The 22,208-nt window shown below is 34.1% G+C and overlaps 2 protein-coding genes across 2 annotated transcripts; one reads left to right on the forward strand and one right to left on the reverse strand.

The window, feature by feature from the left end:
- Positions 1 to 38: 38 nt before the first annotated feature.
- Positions 39 to 10,150, reverse strand: LOC132563193 (high mobility group-T protein-like). The gene is made up of 5 exons (XM_060227948.1): positions 10,092 to 10,150; positions 7,064 to 7,230; positions 5,783 to 5,934; positions 2,694 to 2,862; positions 39 to 1,740 (listed from the first exon to the last, which is right to left on the reverse strand). Exons 2-5 carry the CDS (start codon positions 7,214 to 7,216, stop codon positions 1,546 to 1,548), a joined length of 669 nt encoding a protein of 222 aa, XP_060083931.1. The 5' UTR covers positions 7,217 to 7,230; positions 10,092 to 10,150; the 3' UTR covers positions 39 to 1,545.
- A 462-nt stretch (positions 10,151 to 10,612) lies between these two features.
- LOC132563220 (histone deacetylase complex subunit SAP30L-like) lies at positions 10,613 to 21,766 on the forward strand. Its single transcript, XM_060227977.1, has 7 exons — positions 10,613 to 10,710; positions 11,899 to 12,062; positions 12,474 to 12,550; positions 12,983 to 13,166; positions 13,861 to 13,983; positions 18,014 to 18,115; positions 18,708 to 21,766. Exons 2-7 carry the CDS (start codon positions 11,928 to 11,930, stop codon positions 18,834 to 18,836), a joined length of 750 nt encoding a protein of 249 aa, XP_060083960.1. The 5' UTR covers positions 10,613 to 10,710; positions 11,899 to 11,927; the 3' UTR covers positions 18,837 to 21,766.
- The last annotated feature ends 442 nt before the right edge of the window (positions 21,767 to 22,208 follow it).

A 22,208-nucleotide genomic window follows, 5' to 3' on the forward strand; every position in this document is an offset into this window, starting at 1 on the left:
CACATCAATTCATGTAAGTAAAAACTCTAAAAGAAACCTTCTTTCAACATTTTATTCAGATTTGTATGATCGAAAAAAGTTCTACAACAATATCGCCAATGTGGAGAATGATAAATGTATTATTTACATATGATAATGACAGAAGCACTGAATACCTTAATACAACAAAAAATATACCAACTACTGAAAAAGAGAAATGACCCTTACATTGGTATTGATAATAGACCTTTTAAAGACTTTTATCATATATTTAGGTAAAAGTCACAGGATGCATATGCCCCAAACAAAGTTTCTATTTTGACATTAAAATTAATTTTTAAAAACAGTTGTCTCATTCCTCAAGTTACTAGAACAATTTTAACAAGGAAATATAACAAAAGAAAACACCCTTTTACAACGCATCAACAGTAAAGCATAGTTAGGAATATTTAAGTTCATCATTCAAATTCCAAGTCCCAAGACTTGCCCACAGGGAGCCCAATTACTTACCAGTAATTCAATAAGTTTGACAAACATCTCAAATCTCTGACTTTCAAAGTAGCACAAAGTAAAATTCATTTGAAAGAATTTCATTCAAATCAAATGACACCATAGGAAATTTTATTTACGTACAGATATACCAGAGTAATGGGTCTTGTCCAACTTAGAAAGTTAGCAATAAAAATTGATCATACCATCTTAAGTTCATCCTAATGAACCTTGTTCCCAACTATGATCATTGCCAGTCATTTAGTGATGTTACCAGCATTTTGAAGCAGATTATGTCAATTATATCCATTTTTACTTCCAGTTATTCCTTTATGAAATAACAATGGGCCTGACAAGTCTTATTTTTTCTGTTTCTTGTTAGCCTCAATACCCCTTGTAGCCTGATACTGGATAAATAGAACATTGTATGTTTCTTGATTTAATATCCGGTAATATTATAATCTAGCAGACAATGGATGGGCGAAGCACCGTGGTTTAAAGTTTAAAGGCACTTTGTGCCAAGCCAGCTAATATTAAACATGTTCCTAGTAGCATATGACCAATATAACAACAAGCATAAAACCTCTGATGAAGTTTGTACAGGGGAGGGGACTATTTAGTTAAAAAGTAGTGCTTACAGAATAACTCCACATTATAAAGTTAAAACATTTGCCTTTAAAAAAATATTTACAACAAAACAAATATTTTAAACTAATGTCATGATTTTTACATACATCTCAAGTAATGTATATATTTGCGACCTTCCACTTCATCAAGCTGGAATATAGAATGCCTTTAGCAAGTGAAATTGGCTTAAAGACAGTTTCCCTAGGCCTGTGCTATGACAACAAATGATTTTCTCTAACTCTAGCAAAACATAAAAAAGTTTCCATATGTTGCCTTAGTTTTTAAAGTTTCATAAACTCTTGATAAAACATGGAAAGTTCTTGTAAAATGTCAGCCATAGTTATTGAAATCAGAAATTTGATTCATCATTGGGAAGACTGGCCCATATGATCCAACAAAAAGGTGGCAATGCCTCCTTTCATTAAATGAGTTCTTTTTAAAAATAAATGTCTATTCATCATCATCCTCCTCCTCCTCATCATCATCCTCTTCCTCCTCATCGTCATCATCTTCCTCATCATCATCATCCTCCTCTTCTTCCTGGGCTGCGGCTTGTGGTGCTGCAGTTTTTGCTTTTTTAGCTGGCATCAGTTGATCTAGGGAGACATCGGAGAAGGACTTGCCTTGTTTGTACTGCTCAGATTGCTGCAAGTAAAATGTCCAAGTTAAAGCAAACAATCTGCATCACAGAAAATCAAAGAAAATTTCTGGTTAAGCATGATATCATTGCTAAAACATTTGGCATACAGAAAGCAGTTTGCTGAAACCACCAGCATACATCGTTACCTAATCCTGATATTGTTAACAAGTTTCATAATCTTTTTAATCACCACAATATATAAATGAATATGCCAATATTACTGCAAATCTCTATCATTTCACAGAAGTTTGATTTATTATTTTTACAGACTACTGAATTGTTGTTTTGAAATAGGTTTTTGAATTTAATTCATTTTATCACATTGCAGCAAAAAATCAGTTTCATCTCTTTCTTACTTAAACCTCACCTCCACCCTGCAAATTCATAATGGAATAATTCTGGGTTATGAATAATGGAAAAGATAATTCAGGGAGTCAGATCCCCCACCAACATATTGACTAACCACGATGAACCAATACACTTCAGTATGAAGTTCGAGTGCTTAGAAGTGCAGGAGATAGTCTTTTTCTTTGATGTAGGTCACAGGTCTGAATATAGGTCAATAACCTATATTGATACATGACACTTCATCCTACCAAAGAGAACCAATACCCCAAGTTTGTGGTTGCAGAAGGATGGATCGACAGAAAGATGGAAGGATAGCTTATGTAATTAGTGGAATTTCGAAAAACACAACAGATCAAGCCTTCACTTAAATATAAATCTTAGTCCAATTGTCAATCCTGATACAAAAGGGAAGCGATGAATGTTCAGCTTGCAACTATCTGTATTGCAATGTACTTTCCTTGTCTAGTTAGATCCACCTTATGCAGAACCGTAACACCACTAATCACATACAGGTGAAAAAATATAAGCAGACGTTTAAAATATTACGAAATTACTTCCCTCTATCAAAGAGCTTGACAGTTAGGAGTTTGTCATGAAATTAACAACTTACTATTTCATATCTTTTCTTGTCTGCTATAGCTTTCTGTTCATAGAACGCTCTGTTTGGACATTTCTCCCATTGTCTGCCTAGATCCTTGGCTACATCTGCTACTGTCCAGTTGGGGTTCTTTGCCTTCACTTTTCCTCTCTCATCAGCACAGAAGAAAAAGAATGCAGACCTGTGGCAAACAATACAAGATTCTTAAAATTCTTCATTTTTTTTACAATTATGGCAACTTTAAATATAACCATCATCCTAAGGATACTTAATACCCCTCAAATTATAATATATGTTGAATGACCAAGGAGTAACAGCCATTAATAGTTACCATGGCAACCAATATTTCAGAAAGATCAAAGTGTCGAAGACATCCATAGATGCTGTGTATGATGTGTTTAAATAAAGTTGTATATCAGTATAGAATTGAAGAAAATAACTGAAGACACTTCTTTCATCTGGACTTTTGATGCAAATCAATGAAATGGTGTTCAAAGTGAAGGAATATATATATGGTAGTTAAAATGGCTTTTTTTATTCTATTATATACCAACACAAATATATCTACAAGATTCAGAGGTTACCGGTACACTAGTAGTGGTGGTTGCGGAAACCATTAAGAAGAATTCAAGCTATAGGCCTAATTCAAACCCCAGCAGCTAGGAGCTGTGTTTTTCGTGACTCATTCCACCTACATATGTATATAATCCAAGAAAATCTTAACGTTTTCATCTTTTAGCTTAAATACCACTGATCAGGCCTTTAAAAAATGAGTTGATAAATCCTTGCACACGAATGTTCATGTATCACAAGAAAGTACAACATATACTCAATTTAGAAGACGGATGACTGATATGTGAAATGTTAGAACATAATGCAAGACCGTACATATTACCATTGATTAAGGCATTAGCATCACAATAATCACTATGTGGTCACTATCCGCATCAACGTTAAACATGGAGAAGCAAGCTCTAAATGGTCATTGTAAGCAATTGATAGGGTCAGATTACACGCATACAATTAGCACTGATGTGTAGTGTGGTTTATTTCGCAACTGGCCATAACATTGTGCACTTGCCACCCGACATAACTCGAGGCCAAAAGCTAAGCAATCAATAAATATATTCGAACCATAGGGATGTCTTTTATCAAATCTAGACTGTCCTTATAATTGTACGATTTATGAAATTTTTAACAAACATTAATCTGTAGTCATATTAAGTCCCATTGCACACCCCACATACAGTTATGTCACGGCTAATTTCCACCAGTTTACTAACATATATTGCAATGCAGAAAGTGTTCTAGAAATTGATGTCTATACAATCAATCCCCCATAAAATGCCATGTCTGATCAGTAGGTCCTTGCCCTTCTAGGAAGGTTTTATACACTTTGTCATGTTTTTGGGCAAGATCGACCCTGAAAGTTTGAACTATCAATTTATTTTTTTCATGAGCATAATTTTGTATACGTAGAACAAGTTCAACAATATTTACATTAATTTTGTTCAAAATGACCAAAGGTATACCATTACCATAACATCAAATAAGCAAAAAAAATCATAAATAACCTGGTACCTATTAGCTGAAGCCTAAATGGCTCTTCACGATATGCTGTTAATTAATAACACGGCCTATAAGCTTATGACAAAACATGAACAAGTAATGAACACTGTTGTCTATGTAGTATACCTGCCACATCTTAATTTCTTTAAGCCATATATCTTTCACTCTAATCCTTTTCTCATCCATGCCTACGAACAAAGTTTACCACCAGAATTTATCATAAAAAGCAAACTCTACTCTAGTCAGTGTTGTTTCATATTAGAATATTGTAATATGATTTTCAAAAAAAGAAAAAGTACTTCACATGTCTAAAACACAAATCGTGAAAGAAACTTGTTCTCTGAGACGTACTGACCTAAAATAATTATGTACTGATACCAAATCTAAACCGGTACTGAAAACGAAACAAAAATAGAAATTTTCGGTTTTTAAATTATATTGGATATCAGTTACCCTTTATAATATATATGATCAGCTATGCAACACTAATAACTACACAGAATAATCGAAAAAATATTCAAACATCTTTTTATTCATTTTGTGGTGATCTTTCTAAAATGTTTTGAATGTATGGACTAAGGGAGATAAATCTAAAAAAAAGTTCAGACAATACAAAATATGACATTTATAGGTTTTCTTATTAATACTGTATACGTATGTTCATTAAATACAACAACTACTTCAGGAATATATTTCTAACCACATTTAATATCCTTTCCCCCGCCCCCGAGTCATATGCATATTTTTGGGCCTTTTTGATTAATTTGATTCAGACTAAAAATAGCTTAACTTGCAGCTGATCCAGGACCTGGCTATAGATGCAGAATGTCCTATAGACATAGTGACTAAATAAAAGTTGCATGCACATCTACATATGATCCCCTATGTTTATAAAATGGAGTTTCTGTGGAATTGGTTCATCAGTTTAGGAGGAGTTCTCCAGACAATATTTGATGTTATTACAACTTGATGTTATATTATGGTTTGAATATGAACTTAAATCTGCTGAGGTATTCATGATATGTCCTGAACAAAAATGATTTTTTCCAATTAAAGGGTGTCTATAACAATTACATTAATCAATAACTACCAAACTTTCATAAGTAAAGCATATGTTAAATACTACTGGTGTGAATTTCAACCCAAGTTATTTCCTAACTGGGTATTTTCATTTTAAATTGTGTTTTCTCTCATTTTACTACATATAATTGTTTTCTTAGTTTAAGGTTACAATTACTATATCATTAAAAATTCAAACCATGTAAAATAAGTCCAGCTTTTACACAATTAAAATGCAAAGTCTTCTGCATGTCAGTGTTTTTTTTTTTTTGCTTTAACAAATGTATTTTTTTTTATCATTAAAATGAATCCTCCAGATCTTATGAGATGTCAAATGCTGAAAAAGGCCATGTTCAGCAAGGAAGATGAGAGAGAATGGTACTTGAAATTGCATGTCATATTTTCAATCAGATTTCAATGAAATTGCACTTCTGTTCAAGTGAAGAAATAAAATTTTGTCACATAATACTTACAATGACCGTTTAGGTGCATTGGGGTCCTTTGTTCTCTTTCTGCTCTTCTTTTCACCTTTTGGAGGTACATATGTTCGCATCTGAGCATCATACCGCACTTTATCTTTCTGAGCCATATCTTCAAATCGCATCTTCTCCTGGGCAGACATTGTCTAGATGACCAGTGTAAAATAAAAGCAAATTATTCAAACTGAAGTACCAGAGTCAGACTTTTGGTTGGATTATTTTACATAAAACTAATCATTATAAGGCTAATATGGACCTTTCTGTATACAATATTCTTGAATATGTTGAAATTAATTATGTATTACCTGCACCTAAATGCATATCCCTCTTTTGCAAGTAAGAGGATGAATGTGTACATGTACTAAATCTACACTGCACATACCAAAGGGTCATCTCTGTCATAGAAATTACTACCATTATCATATTTGATAAAACTCTTACTGTCTTATAGCTATTAAATGTGTTACAGAATACTTATAAAACCTTCAATTTGTGTCAGCGTTACTATCCTTGATGAAGTGTGCATGGCACATGTTGATTCTACAAAAATCACTGAATTTTATACCCATTTAAAGTGACTTGCATGTGCATATATCTTGTGATTTGCACCGAAATGTATCTAATATTGCGTTCAATTCTGACAGAGACTTAACAAAGAGACAAAAGACTTTCATCCATCTCACTATATAAATAACAGTCGGTGTCATTTAAAGACTTATAAACACATAGTATATAATCAGATGATACTTTTTCGAGAGCTTTGAAAACCGAAAATTGTCACCTTTGATTTTACATTGAAGTCTTAACAAACAATACAGTTGCAGGGTTTTTCTCTCCAGTCTGACCATAACAATGAAACTATATGGGACTGACATGAAAACTAACATCAAGTGGTCACTGACAATGCAGTTTCAGGAAGCTAATTATGTTTTTTCTTAGTATGACTCTCCCATCTGATTTCCCACAAGTAACATTAAAGAGCCAATAAGAAGATGCAATTCCAGAATCTATGATTCAGCAGTTTTTTTTTCAAATCCTCATTATACATAGATTTTTTCTGTAGATTTAATAGTGCATAATTCTAATGTTTCTGCAAGTACATAATTATTATCAGTCAAATTTGGTATTGATATTTCATTCACACAGGTTTATTTTGTTTTCATCAAAGTTACAAAAATGAAATATATCATGTCTCAAATTTAATCGAATAACAGTTAGAGCAGTATATACCTAGATTTCAAAAGTCAAAGAATGCAATACTAAATCCTTACATACCTTCCATTTCTCTGCACACTTCTTTGTGAATTCTGCAAACACTACTTTTTCTCCAGGGTGAGCCTTCTTGTGTTCTTCTCTGATTGTTTGTACAAAGAAAGCATAGGATGACATCCGCCCCTTGGGCTTCCCTGCCTCATTCCTTCCAACCATATTTTCTGTAATTCCTGAAAATAGACAGTTACTAAAAATGACACAGCTCTTTGTCTTTTATCTCCATTTACTTGTACCATAAATCTAACAAGTTATTTGTCACCTTGAAGTCTGATGAATTGTATATTTTACTAAGAATCTCTTGAAAGATCTAGTTGTAAATTTGTTTGGCTTTAGAAACCCAAGACTTCAGATGACTTAGATGACACAGGAAAAATCAAGAAAACTGAGAGGTAATAGAACAGTTTTCATCAAATTAAAAAAAAACTACTTATACAGGAATTCATTTCATTTTTAAGGGGCCAATAGCCTCTTGACCCCCTCAAGAATTATCAGGGATGATGCAATCGATGTCTGCCATCTAGTTGCAATTGCTTTGACATGTCATTTTGACTTATTGCAAAAAAATAGCTGTCTAATCCAAATAGCAGCCCCCAACTTTCCCCTCTGCTGCTTTTTTAAACTGAAAACTCATTGGCATATAACTTGGTCTGCGTGTTGCATGTAATTTAACTTCTGTCCAAAGTTTAAATGTCATGGTGGAATGTCGGATTCTGAATATGTTGCATATACTCTTAGGGAAAAGTTCCCTGAAAGTGGACCGATAGATAAGTTACATCTTACAAAGCTCCCTGCCCAACCCTGCTTGCTTACTTAACACTGGGTTTGCAGTGGCTAACAGAGGTCCTGTTTAACAGAATTATTTTGAATGGAATTCCTTAAAATATCTGGTATTTATCATGTCTGTGCTTCAAAAACTCAAAGACTTATAGGACAGATCAAATGCCAACTCTTATCAATATTTAATCACTACATTGAATTACTATCATTATGTAATCTGTATTCAACAAAAGGAATCACATGCAATGATATTGCTGATTTGTTCATCACAGTCTTTTTTTCCCCACATTACCGAAAAAGCTATGCATTTTGCAAATAACTGCAATAACAACTGCAACATGTTGATCAGTACACATTTGTAATATGACCTGCCCTGGCTCAATGTTTCCATGGTAACATAATTCAATTAAATCATTTACATCGTGGTACCACCAAAGAGAGATGGAAAATTGTCATTTTAGATCTCCTTTCAGTCTAAATAAATTTGTCAATTGTGTATGTTACGTGATAAAGTGTAGCTTACCTTTGTAACAATTTTTTGTTTATTTTACCTCAATTGACAACAGGTAAACAAAAATTCCAAGTCACATTTCATCAATCTCATATCAATTTAAGAATGGAAACTTAACAGGAACGACACTAATAGAATAAACTGAGGTCCAAATCTCAGAAACCTATGATCTATTGCACCTGTGTAACTTAACACACTTAACACTATACAATGTAAACATCTTTACAAATTGAACAATTACTTAACATACATTTAATTTTTTAATAAACAAACAGAAAACATTATAAATAAATAAAATTTATCTTAAATGTATGGCTAGATTTAGAGATAAATACATGGTTAAAAAGTAGTGACAAAACAGCAATCATTGACAATATATCTGTAATTGTCATTCTTTTCTTGAAAATATTAAAAACACTATGATCAGCTCAAACATAGACTTAATTGACCGAGATTTTTCTCTAAGTCTATTTTTTTTTTAAAAAGCAAGATGTGTGAGTAAGGTTTATTTGTCAAAAAATAAGTCAAAATTGATAAATCCTCTGTACAGAAACATGCATTTCAAACATGAAGTGTCAACAATGAAAGAACACAATTAAAGTAATGTCCGAGTCTATGTGCAATATCATTGGCATTCAGGTCATCTCGAATACTATTGTTTATTTCCAACAATTCAATATAGGTCCTTTGTTAAATATATTTCTATTTTTAGAATTCTTTTTTTTTTCTTCGTACAAAACGTGTTCAATTACAACAGTCGACGGTAGTGATTCTTTATGATATCAAACAATTATATGATTGACCTCATACTGGAATCTCCATCTTCTGATATGGGGACCTACAACGCATCCACACTTCGTCATATGAAAAAGTGTTTTTAGGTCGGCCAACGACAACAAAACTGGCTCAAACCAGATTTATAGGACAAAGAAATATATTTCTTATGCCTCTTTCAAAATTAAATACATCTCCTAACGACCAAATATTTCTATTTTGACTTTAAATCATATCTCATCTTTCGCTATATAGGAATACTACTATAGCGATTTTCCTATGCATTTCAATGGTAAGGAAATTTCGACATGGCCGCTTCGCCGCCGACAAACAACGACCTCAAAATTCACCTTCGCAATGTCATTTCCCGAGCTGATGAATGAAAGTACCCTTAAAAATCATCTATTCATAATCTTATTTCGGCAAATCATTGTCACGATCTATTTCTCTGGACTTTTTACTTTAACCTGTCACACACCATACCACTCTGTACATTATATAGGAGTCCCAATGCATTTGTATTGCGTTTGGCTTGAGACTGGTATCGGTAGTATGGCTTGTGTATGGCGTACGGCCGTCTTCATGACAAAGGCCGATGGATTTTAGCAGCCACAAAATCCACTGAAAATGCATGGCAGGAGTCGGAAAATTTACACAGAGATGAAGTAAAATATCATCTTTAAGAATAGCACATTAGATTATACTGTTAACGAAGAGATAGTAAGATGTGGAAAAAATACGAAACCCTACCAAGCGACTACATAGACTTACCATAGGCAGACATGGCGCTCGGCTTTACTCATTACAGTTAGCAGACACATCGAAATCAAACTGGAATAGCATTCTGAAAACTACGGTTTGTGTAAAAACAGAAATGTGCAACTGAGAGATAAATATTTTTTCTATTGCAAAATCAACTTTTTTCATCGGAAATAAATTTTCTACCTATTTTTCAAAACGTCAACTTACCTGATAGTCTTCGTAAATAAAGCCCTATGCAGTGCAGTGTTAACCCCACGCTACTTATCCAGCTACATAGACGATACAACGATGGGAATCATGAGAGCTGATTGGTCAATGTTCAGATTAGCCGCATTATTGGGCCAATCAACACGGAGCAGGTGCGTGACGTCGCCGCATAATTTATGCAGATAGAAAACCACGTGATGCACACAAGCGGGAACATGACACCTGAACCACAAGGCGTGTTTTGAGTCAGATATTTGTTAAACAACATCCAAGAACCTTGTGAAATCAACATATTTGTATTTTTTAACCGATTAATGTTTGTTTTCTGTTTGTTGGCAAAATTGGCCATATAGGAGACAAAGAAACAAAATTTTGAAAAAAAACACACCAAAATATATTGTCGTCGTTCATAGTAAAAAGTTGTTGTGAATGGACAAATGGGCGGAGCTATTTTACCCTTAAATGGAAATATACGTCATGACGACCTCTGACCTATTCATGCTCAAAAGAGAGTCCGCCATTTCAGTGCGTATGTTTTGAGGTCTGTGTGTTATGGCAAAGCTATTGACATTTTCCGAGACCAGCCACTGTTTCAGCGCTTGAATTCGACAAAACCAATGTAAGTTGATATCAATTAGCCTATCGGTACTTTGTCAAATATTCCACTGCGTCTATAACTTCGTGTTTGGAGATTAGTTTCCCAGGACTGATTCATCTGAATCAAAAACTGCTGGTTTGATGTAGGTTCTACATCATACATACATAAACGGTAAATTTACAGCAGAATCATGCTTATATACAACATAATCTGGTCGTGAAAGAGCTGGATTGTCTGTATAAATTGATACAGAAATACATTTTCTGTATGTAGCTGGATTCAAGGAGAATTCGTTTAATTGAAAATGTGTCGTCTGCTTGAACAGGCCAACGTTGTTAGGCTTGGGTTTTTACGACGTATCAAAACAGAACAAAGTTGATGCTTTTTACTGGCCTAGATAATTTTTCAGTTTCGGATGATTATCTGTAGGTTACAGTGCCCATCATGAAATTATTCGTGTTCATAAACTTTCCATTGAAAGTGTCAATAGGTTCTAAAGACTACAAAGGAATGTCAGGATTTAGCAGGTAAGGTGTGAAAGAACCCTGAGGGTTTCCGCATGTATGCATGTCTATCTTACCAGACAATGCACGAAACCTGTTGGGTTGGTGACGTGAAAGACTGCACTCATTATCAGTTATCCATTTAGGTGACCAATGCCATGTAATCCAATATTGACAGGACGAGATTGTTTACGTGTACCACTGACATACATAACTGGCCTAGCAGTGTAAGATACTGTTCAAGAAATTGGCCAAGTTTAAAACTGTTGACAGTGAAATGAACGTTTCTGTCCCTGCCTCTTTTTTCTGATTGATGTTCCTCAGCAATGGCTGACCAGTGTGTGTTTAGTTTATAATACACTCCAATATCACCACAAAGATATATAATAGCATTATCCTTGACTTAAAGTCTTAGAAGGTAGCACCCAAACCAATCTACACAAGGCTGGGGTGAGCAATACATAATCTTTACACATTGCCACTTTACACATTGCCAAACATTACCAGAGTATGCCGCTTGGTCATAGTGATGTCTGGCAAGGACTCCCCGAAAGGACACCAATGTCTCATTTACCCTATCTGATAGCAGTGCATTGTCAACAGTAGAACATAGAATCACGCTTTCATAATAGTATTTAGTAACAGTTTTATGACATACTTGAATCAATATTTTTAAGTGACAGTTTCATTTTCTTTTTACTTTCAGTCAACTTCTATTAGCAATGTTCTAATGCGATGAGCTTAGACCCTTCTACATTAACCAGTAAACATAGCAACATAATACACAGTTATTCTGCTCTACCATCTCTGTGTAAGGTCGTTGAAGATACACTTCAACACAAGTCGGATGGTTTTTTGAATCTTGAACTGGTATGTATACAGTATCTGTGAAGAGTATATCATGCTTGAACATCCCCTGTACAATGAAATCAAAATAAAAAACTAATGAAAAATGATTAAATATTTCTTTTTAAATAATGCTATCAAATAACACCAAACTTAAATATGATTAACCTTCAATAATTTGTAATATCAAAAAGTAAATTGTGATTGTAATAAGTTTTTTTCTGAAACAAATTACAAAAATTCATGATTTTTGTAAATAGTTAGACTGAGTATTCAGTCTCTGAAAGGGCAAATAAAAATGTTTAAAAAAATCACCTTGTAAGAAGATAATGAAGTCTTGTTTTAGAGACTGAAAACTTATCTTGTCATAGAAATACAGTATCTTTTAACATGCATGCTGATGGAAGTAATTTGAATTTTCATGAATGTTTTCAGACGAACAAGTTCAAGGAGAAAAAAAGAAGAAGAAAAACCCACTTGTGGCTTCACAGACCCAAACAGAGGAATCCAAGGTTCTTTTTTGTTTCCTCATACCATAATAACAATAATGTGATACTGGTATACCAGGTATACTCTTGTTGTAATGGTTATCAAGGAATGTACCATTTCATAGTAATTGACAGATTTTCATAATACCAATTATGTGACCAAAAATATGTCTCATATTTTCAAAAGGCCTAATACACAATCAGTTGGAGATGAAGACCTCTCTCATATGCACTGAATGCCCTTTTTTTTGGAGTCATTTACTGGCAGTCTGCTACACATGCCCAGAATTCTGACAGAAGGCTTAAATTTAACTCTGCATGAAGTACCAGTTATTTCATTATCATCATTCATTGAACAAATTAAGGTAACTTTCTGTTAAATAACATGTACTAATATTTGATTAGATGTTGTTGACTTTAACAGCCCCTTTTAACAGATGTCATTTTATTTTTTAGACCAGAAGACATGTCTATGAATGGTTTCAGCACAGAAGAGGATAGCCGTGGGGGACATGACCAGATTTGCTGTCTGTTTGATTCAGGAGAGCGATGTACAAACCAGGCTGGCAATGCCAGCTACAGTAAACGTATACAGAAAACTGTGCAACAGCGCAAACTCAAATTAGTTAGAGATGATAGTGTAAGTGTGAACTAGAAGTTTACTAACTTTATTCAATTGCAATGATGATCCTTTGGGATCTTCAATGCTTTCTCCAATATACTTTGATATTTAATTGATATCATGGTACCACTGTTTGCCACAAGAACAATATGTCCAATGCTGTACTTCAATAAGTGTATGGTTTCAATAATTTTGTACTTTGAGGGATAGAATGTAGATACAATGCAGTCCACTTTTCTCTTTGAGTCAGAGAGGTGAGATTTTGTAGTGAGATAGTCAATGTCAGTCCATTATGTACAACAAAGCATTTACAAGATGTTAAGTTTCTTTTAATCTGTAAACTTAATTGATGGAATTTTAACGTTATATGGTAAAGAAATTCATGATACTGATAAAGTTTAGCATTGAATAGTTGGTCTCTCCTTGATGATGAATGATGGTTAACTTTCTATGGTGAGGAATTTAATGGTAATTAGCTTTGTATAGCAGGTCTCAGTATGAATATTGATGACAGTTATTAGTTAATAAGAGAACCATTTTATAATGTTTAGTAAAACGTCATTACTGAATGATGAGATACTGATGGTGATCTCTATGATGATTATTAGTATGATGTGTTTTTGTCCTAACTGTGCTTTAATCAATCTTCTGTCTGTCCACTTTACTCTGAATAAGTGAATAAACTTTCCAACTGACCACTTTCTATTACCAGGTGGCCCACATCTATATCTGTGACTACCATAAGAATGTGATACAGAGTGTTAGGGCAAAGAGGAAGAGGAAGGATAGTGAGGATGGTAACGGTTCCCCTAATGTAGAGGAGGACCTTCCAGAGGTAATGGTCAATATATTTATGTGTTGCCTATAGCAATCATAAATAGCAGGTTTCAACTGAATATTGATTATTGATAATGTATGTGCAGTCACACCACTGTCTTTAAACTTTTGGCAAGTATGCGTGTGCATCAGACCGTGTCCTTGAAATTCTAGTAGTTATCATCACATATCGTAAGTATTCATAACTCTACATTGAGTAGAGCCTAGTAATCACAAAATCAAATGTGTTACAGGGCCTAGCAATCTTGCATAAATATTGCTGTCTTACTGTAATCAAGAGCTCCAATTTGTCTATTTCTTACTTTTTTTCTGTGTTCACTTTAAAGATGCATATGATTTTTAAAATGACTGGTCCTCTCAACATACAGTTTATAGGTAACTTATCATAGAACCTGCACTTGGGCTTAAGGTCATGTAAACTCTAGCTTGTCATAGTGAAATAGTGGTAACATCATCTTACTACCGATGAAGGGAAGGTGTGAACGACACACTTACTATAGTATTGAACAAAGTATTGATACTATTGTATTGAAGTATTCAAATAATCGAGTCAAGTATACAACGACCTCTGTGATTGGTCGGGGGCGGAGTTTAGACAACCTGAATAGTTGATCTGACACCCAATTTGTTCCGGTAGGCGGAGTTAATGTACACTATCAGTTACATAACAAGTACTAAGTAATCGCTGGAAAAATGTCCGACGACGGCAACAGTACGCAAAATTTTCTTCGACGAAATTATGTCCGATACGAACGATATGGGGAATCCTGTTTTTGTACAAGGCGATGTGGTTGTGATGGATAATTGTGGATTCCATCACCATAGACAGGGAGAGCGCATTTTAAGAAATATGCTGAAAGAATATGGCGTGTCCCTGGTTTTTCAGCCGCCTTATTCCCCGGAATACAACGTAACTGAATATGTATTCAATGTCATGAGACAGAGGCTTCGGGCAAATATACCCGACTTGTGTCAGAATTTCTGGAACTTGCAGTAGTAAATGCTCTAGGTATTCCGCCCAACCAACTTCAAAGTTTTTTCACATGTTGCGGATATGTATAATTTTCGATGGAAAGATAAAAAATAAAATAAAAAATATATGGGACCACAGAATTCCTTTATTTTTTAATGCAGTATGAATTATCGGCATATATCAGGAGGTCCCAGGTAATTCGTAATTCTTTTATACACAACATAAGAAACGCCATAGTTAGGGTTTACATACTATTTATTATTTAAAACACTACATAACAAGATTGTCATAATAAATACATTTGGCTCTTCTTTGGGGCTACTCACCATGTGTATACCTTACAAAAACATTCACATAACACATTAACTTCCTAATAATTTAACCTGATCCGAAACTTAAATGATAACATGTTATTATCCGATTGAACATGTAAAATTTAGTTATTATCTAAATGGGGAAAAGAATTTCCTGAAATTCTAATGGCCTTAATCAAAATGTAACCTGGAACAGGTTATGAGACCAAACCCTGCCACAGGGTAGGATCTTAATCAACTATGTAACCTGGAACAGGTTATGGTGCAAGCCCCTGGAACAGGGTAAAACCTTAATCAACAACTTAACCTGGAACAGGTTATGGGACCAACCCTGGAACAGGGTAAAATCTTAATCAACCACATATCCTGGAACAGGTTATGAGACCGAACCCTGGAACAGGGTAAACTCTTAATCTACGTTGTAACCTGGAACAGGTTATGAGACCGAACCCTGGAACAGGGTAAACTGTTAATCTACGTTGTAACCTGGAACAGGTTATGAGACCGAACCCTGGAACAGGGTAAATTCTTAATCTACGATGTAACCTGGAACAAGTTATGGTACAAGACCCTGGAACAGGGTAAAATCTTAATCAATTATTTAATCTGGAAAAGGTTATGGGACCAAACCCTGGAACAGGGTAATATCTTAATCAACTATTTAACCTGGAACAGGTTATGGGACCAAACCCTGGAACAGGGTAATATCTTAATCAACCACATATCCTGGAACAGGTTATGGGATCAAACGTTGGAACAGGAAAAATCTTAATCAACCATTTAACCTGGAACAGGTTATGGGACCAACCCTGGAACAGGGTAAAATCTTAATCAACCACATATCCTGGAACAGGTTATGAGACCGAACCCTGGAACAGGGTAAACTCTTAATCTACGATATAACCTGGAACAGGTTATGAGACCGAACCCTGGAACAGGGTAAATTCTTAATCTACGATGTAACCTGGAACAAGTTATGGTACAAGACCCTGGAACAGGGTAAAATCTTAATCAACTATTTAACCTGGAACAGGTTATGGGACCAAACCCTGGAACAGGATAAACTCTGAATCAACAATGTAACTTTGACTAGGTAAGTGACTAACAAACCCTGAAACAGGATAAATTTTTTAAACAACCCTGTTACGTTGAACAAATGTAAGTGACTAAATCCTGAAACAGGGTATAAAACTTAAACAATGTAACCTATAAGCAGCTTATATGACTAAAATAATACATAATTAAATTTGTAACATACCAGGTAAACACTCACACAAATACATATGCAAAAAAGATTGGGAATAGCCATCAACAAAAACATGATGAGTAGCCCAAATACATGTTCTTAACAAAATGTAAAATTAAACAATGGCTTTGAAAATACTAAGAAATATATACAAAGCAAGGGTGATGTACGGGGATGGTGGGTGGGAAAGTTTTATAACTGTCCCATGCCACTAAAAACCTGCCCACGTGCTGCTTCTCTCTACACTTTCAACACTTTTCTCTCTCTTACAAGCAACTGCTCTCATTGGTTGATTCTGATCACGTGAACTTTTACATCATACTAAATTTAGACACCCTACATAAATGTAAACAAACTAATATCTACCGTCAGTAATAAGTCTGTACTAATAACCTACATCAATTTATAACCTATACACCCATGCTTACACACACCCGCCAGCAAATAAGGATGACGATATGTTGTGTATAAACTCAAATTGAATAAATTTCCATTTGTTACATATAATAGAGCTTGGGCTTAAACCGAAATATTTTGAGCCAACCCTCCCCCCCCCCCCTTTCAAAAAAATAAATAAAACTAGTACAGAATGACTATGTGACTACAATCACTGTTAAGATGTTATGAATTCTCCGGTCCCAGTGATCTAACCTGTTGATATATATTTTGTACGTAAATTAGTTTAGTACTGAGTAACTTTCGTTTTCTCGTTGTACCATCGATGGAAAAGCAAAGTATCATTGGGTGTAGAACGAAACAAATGGGACAACCCAATTAGGTCTGATCTGAAGCCACCTGTGACTTGGACTCTTCCAATTAACCTCTCGCGACAGTCGAGTGTTTGTAAAATGCCGATGTCTGCACAGTATTTTTTCACCTGGCTCCACCCACAATCGATCTAGACTTGGCTCTGCCAATCAGAGAGCTTGTTGCATAAATTTAAGGAATTTGATTGGTGAAGTACTTCAATACAATACTATCAATACTTTGTTCAGTACTACAGTACTTGAAACGTTCACACCTTCCCTTCATCGGTAGTAAATGTAGTTCTAAGATATGTGTGCTTGTGTGATGTAAATGTCAGACCAACTTTGAACATATTATTTTTTAACTTTAATCTGACCAGTGTTATTGCATTTATCCAATCAAATTTTCTGAAATTTTCCTAAGAATAATGTGTGTGGAAAAATATATATATTTGCATAGTTTGATGAATTAAATATGTCATTATGTTGTCCTTTAATACAATACATCTATTAGATTTTGTCTTCATTCACCTTTCCTTTTCCAGGATTTATCAAATAATGTTGTATTTATGTATTAAACACAAGTGTTATGATGGAAATTCCTATTAAACCTTTTAATTCGCAATAAAACCCATGACTGGTGCAAAGCTTATTCAACGTTTGAATCCAGGCTTAATGCAGGACATAAAAGTCCCCAAATGTATCCTATAAAGGTTGATTAGAATTTCATAGAATCCTCTTTGTTACAGATTGACTTTTTCCAAATGCCTGTGAACACATTGAGGCGATACAAGCGCCATTACAAACTCATGACTAGACCTGGCATGAACAACAAAGCACAGCTTGCAGATGTAAGGGACACATTGAATATTCATAACATTGAACTTCATACAACTGAAGGGGCAAAATGTATTCATAATAAACATCTCATTGCTGTTGGTTGTAAGGGTAAAAACATATTGAAACATCTACCATAAGACAGTTTTCAGGGATAAAACATCTGATTTCTGGAGCCTTTGGAGGGAAGACAAGAATTGAAAAGGAAATTAGTCATTGAAAACATTGTATGAAAGGAGGAGCTTTGTGTTGAAAAAGTGAAAATTTTCTGAAAACACAGAATTCTGATATGGTACTAAAGAAAAGAAATCTTGTCCACATGATTAAACACAAAAGTTTAAACTTATTTATATGATTAAATTTTATGAAATGACAGTAAATCTTACAATCAAAAAATCTTCAAAAATTTCATCTGTCCATTTTAATTTTGTCATGTCCAATAACTCCATATCCAGAGAATGGTTCAGGACCATCCCTTGCAAGAAGTTGATGTTGTTTGGAAAACTTAATACATGAATGCCTTTACTGGTAGCATATGGTCAGTTTTTTTAATAGACTAAATGATACGTATGGTTCTGTTGTTATAATTCTGTATTTATTTTTCAGACTGTTGCTCGGCACTTCAAGACTATAACAGTGAATGAGAAGGAAGCACTGACTTACTTCATTTACATGGCCAAGAACTATAAGAGTCGATTTGATCAGAAGCATTTGGATAATGTGAATAGCACATAGATTTTCATGCAGGATGCGGAGTATGTGAGGATTTGTGAATGTGTGAGATTGTTATTAAAATGTCCATTTTAAATGGACCCATTTGTTGTTATTTTAAATATGAATGGAATTATAAAGTGCAAATTTATCAATAGCTTTGAAATTTCACTTTTTTATGGTATGGAAATAAACACCATGTTAGCACTTGGTAGTTTTGATATTTTTTCCAAATTAAACTTTTTTGCAATTGTCAAATATGTGAAAGTAGGTAAGGAGTTTGTGAAAAACATGTCTCTTTAATACCAGTCTGCTGGTGTTTTATTGTAACCTTTCATGAAGTAATTCATGACCACTGTACTTGAATTTATAGTTAAAACATATGAAAGACCGCACAAAGATAGAGGAACTAGGAAAATTTGGCAAGCCAATTTGTATCTCGCCAAACTTTATGTAAAATTCTAAATTGGAATGATTCTTTTTTCTAATTAGAGAAAAGGTTTATTTAGGTTAAATGCAATACATATTTGTACAGATAACCTGGGATCAGATTTCTATGTAAGAGTTCATTACCCATGCAAATATTCCCAATCCACTCTTTAAGTAATTTGTCCAAAAGTTTGTGCTTCTTTACTTATTTATAGGTAGGTTTATTGATGCAATTTAGAGTTATCTTACAAGTGTTTCTGATGAATGGCCACACCTCAGAATACTGTACTTCTATCAATTTAGAGTTATCTTACAAGTGTTTCTGATGAATGGTCACACCTCAGAATACTGTACTTCTATCAATTTAGAGTTATCTTACAAGTGTTTCTGATGAATGGTCACACCTCAGAATACTGTACTTCTATCAATTTAGAGTTATCTTACAAGTGTTTCTGATGAATGGTCACACCTCAGAATACTGTACTTCTATCAATTTAGAGTTATCTTACAAGTGTTTCTGATGAATGGTCACACCTCAGAATACTGTACTTCTATCAATTTAGAGTTATCTTACAAGTGTTTCTGATGAATGGTCACACCTCAGAATACTGTACTTCTATCAATTTAGAGTTATCTTACAAGTGTTTCTGATGAATGGTCACACCTCAGAATACTGTACTTCTATCAATTTAGAGTTATCTTACAAGTGTTTCTGATGAATGGCCACACCTCAGAATACTGTACTTCTATCAATTTAGAGTTATCTTACAAGTGTTTCTGATGAATGGTCACACCTCAGAATACTGTACTTCTATCAATTTAGAGTTATCTTACAAGTGTTTCTGATGAATGGTCACACCTCAGAATACTGTACTTCTATCAATTTAGAGTTATCTTACAAGTGTTTCTGATGAATGGCCACACCTCAGAATACTGTACTTCTATCAATTTAGAGTTATCTTACAAGTGTTTCTGATGAATGGCCACACTTCAGAATACTGTACTTCTATCAATTTAGTGTTATCCTACAAGTGTATCTATGAATGGCCACACTTCAGAATACTGTACTTCTATCAGTTCTCAGTGATTTTTAGAAGATTTGGATGAATATTATTGCTATTAAACAAATTCATTATCTACTATTATCAGCTGTACCTAGCAGTCAAACTAGGTAACTTGTACACCACTTGCACATTTTAAGCCACACTGGAAAATCCTCAATCAAGAAATTAGACTTGTGCATCTGTTCCCTAGAAGTCGCTATTTGACATACCATTTACAGGAAAGGTTGTTTTTGTGGGTTCACAGACTAATTTTCTTATTTTCACCAAAACTATTCACTCTGTAAACAAAATGTCCTTTTTTCACCTTGGCCATGCAAAAGACAGTAGATTTCTCAGATACTTTTATTTGATTTCATCCTCAGAAGTAAGAAATACACTCCCTCTAAAAGAACAATCTTTGCAATAGTTGTGTTTAGATTCAAATATTTTTATGGTGATAAATTTGATATCAGAACTAGTGTTTTTCAATGATTTGAAGGATTTTCTGAAAGAACTGAATTGAATTTCTTTATTTTGGTTTTTCTTTTAATTTTCCATTTCATATTGAAACAAGTTTAAAGACAGATTACCTGCTTGATCATGAGTATTGTTCCATGAATACAGGCCCAGGTCTTCTATTTAGTTGGTTCCTGCATCAGATTACCTTTCATTGTCAATGTATACATAAAAGTGTTGAATAGGGTGAACATTGATTGTCACTCTAGAATGGAATGAACAGTGATGTTAGATTATAATTAATTTTCCAACTTAATGTCTTGTTGTTTCTCAAACTGACTTTTACTTAATAAAATGATGATCAATTGTCAGTTTCAGAAGTCGATACTAGTTTTACATGTCATGTTGATCTAAGTGCTATTAAATACGTGTAAATTAAACCAAATTGTATTCCATCTTTCATGGGTGTTCAAATGGGAATTTTCTGGTGTAATTTTCGACTAATCAAAACCTGAATAATTAAGAATTTTTGTCTTCTTGTGAGACAAAATTTCCCAGAAGTGATGAAGCCAACACGTCGTTTACAATATTTTTCTTCCCCAGGATTGTTCAACAAACAGAATTTCAACTGTTTTTAAGTTACGAGTCTTTGCAAAATTAGTCAGATTTTGACATTTTCCAGGCTCTCTTTACTTTTCCTCAGTTATTACTGAGGCAAATGCTTGTGAAGACAAGATTCCAATTTCTTGTAGCTGTGAAAACCAGATGAAATGTCAGGATGTTGGTCAATTTTAATTGTCCTTGGCCACACTAGGTGATGGCAGGTGTAGTTAAAGACAGGGTTGACTATTTGTATACTGAACAAGGTTTGTAAACAACAATCATCATTCTTTTCTATAATATCCATGTGGGTGATACAAGCCCATGGGGCTTTCTTTTTACTGGAATGGACAATACATGTTATAGACCAATATATGAAATGTAACAGTTGTTTTGATGAAAATATTAAAACATTTGAAACTATGATTCATTGTTTCTCATATTTGTAGGATTACATTTGTTTTACTTCCTAGATATTGGTAGGTAATTCAGAAAATCATTGTGGAAAACTTGTAGATAGATAATAAATTAGGCATGTAAAAATTTTCATCCATATCCGTGTAAGCAGGTCATCCATTCACCTTTGTAGGTAATAAGAGTCGAGTTCTTGACAGGGGAAATTAAAGGTTGAAATAACCAAATATATCCAAAAAAGTCTGAGTGTAGGACCTCACTGTGTCGTATTTTCATCAGACTTGAGAATCCCTGGTGTAAAGTACAGGTTCAAAGTTCAATTTTTTTCCCCTAAGTATTAAATATTAAATACTGTATTATTAATGTAAATAAATAAAACGGATTCAATCCATATTTATTCTTCAATAAGGACAGAATATTCTGTCTTCTCATAATGCAGAATAGTCTGCTCTTG

This window comes from Ylistrum balloti, unplaced genomic scaffold (assembly GCF_031769215.1).
Source record: "Ylistrum balloti isolate Yb309-2 unplaced genomic scaffold, AGI_CSIRO_Ybal_v1 Utg369674, whole genome shotgun sequence".
In the NCBI taxonomy this organism is placed as follows: domain Eukaryota; kingdom Metazoa; phylum Mollusca; class Bivalvia; order Pectinida; family Pectinidae; genus Ylistrum; species Ylistrum balloti.

Coding starts and splice junctions, on each gene's coding strand:
- LOC132563193 (XM_060227948.1), bottom strand. CDS start 7,216: ATGGTTGGAAGGAATGAGGCAGGGAAGCCCAAGGGGCGGATGTCATCC. Junction 5,935..7,063: donor AGTGTGCAGAGAAATGGAAG/GTATGTAAGGAT, acceptor CTGGTCATCTAG/ACAATGTCTGCCCAGGAGAA. Junction 2,863..5,782: donor AATGCACCTAAACGGTCATT/GTAAGTATTATG, acceptor TGTTTGCCACAG/GTCTGCATTCTTTTTCTTCT.
- LOC132563220 (XM_060227977.1), top strand. CDS start 11,928: ATGAGCTTAGACCCTTCTACATTAACCAGTAAACATAGCAACATAATA. Junction 13,167..13,860: donor AATTAGTTAGAGATGATAGT/GTAAGTGTGAAC, acceptor TTCTATTACCAG/GTGGCCCACATCTATATCTG. Junction 18,116..18,707: donor ACAAAGCACAGCTTGCAGAT/GTAAGGGACACA, acceptor TTTATTTTTCAG/ACTGTTGCTCGGCACTTCAA.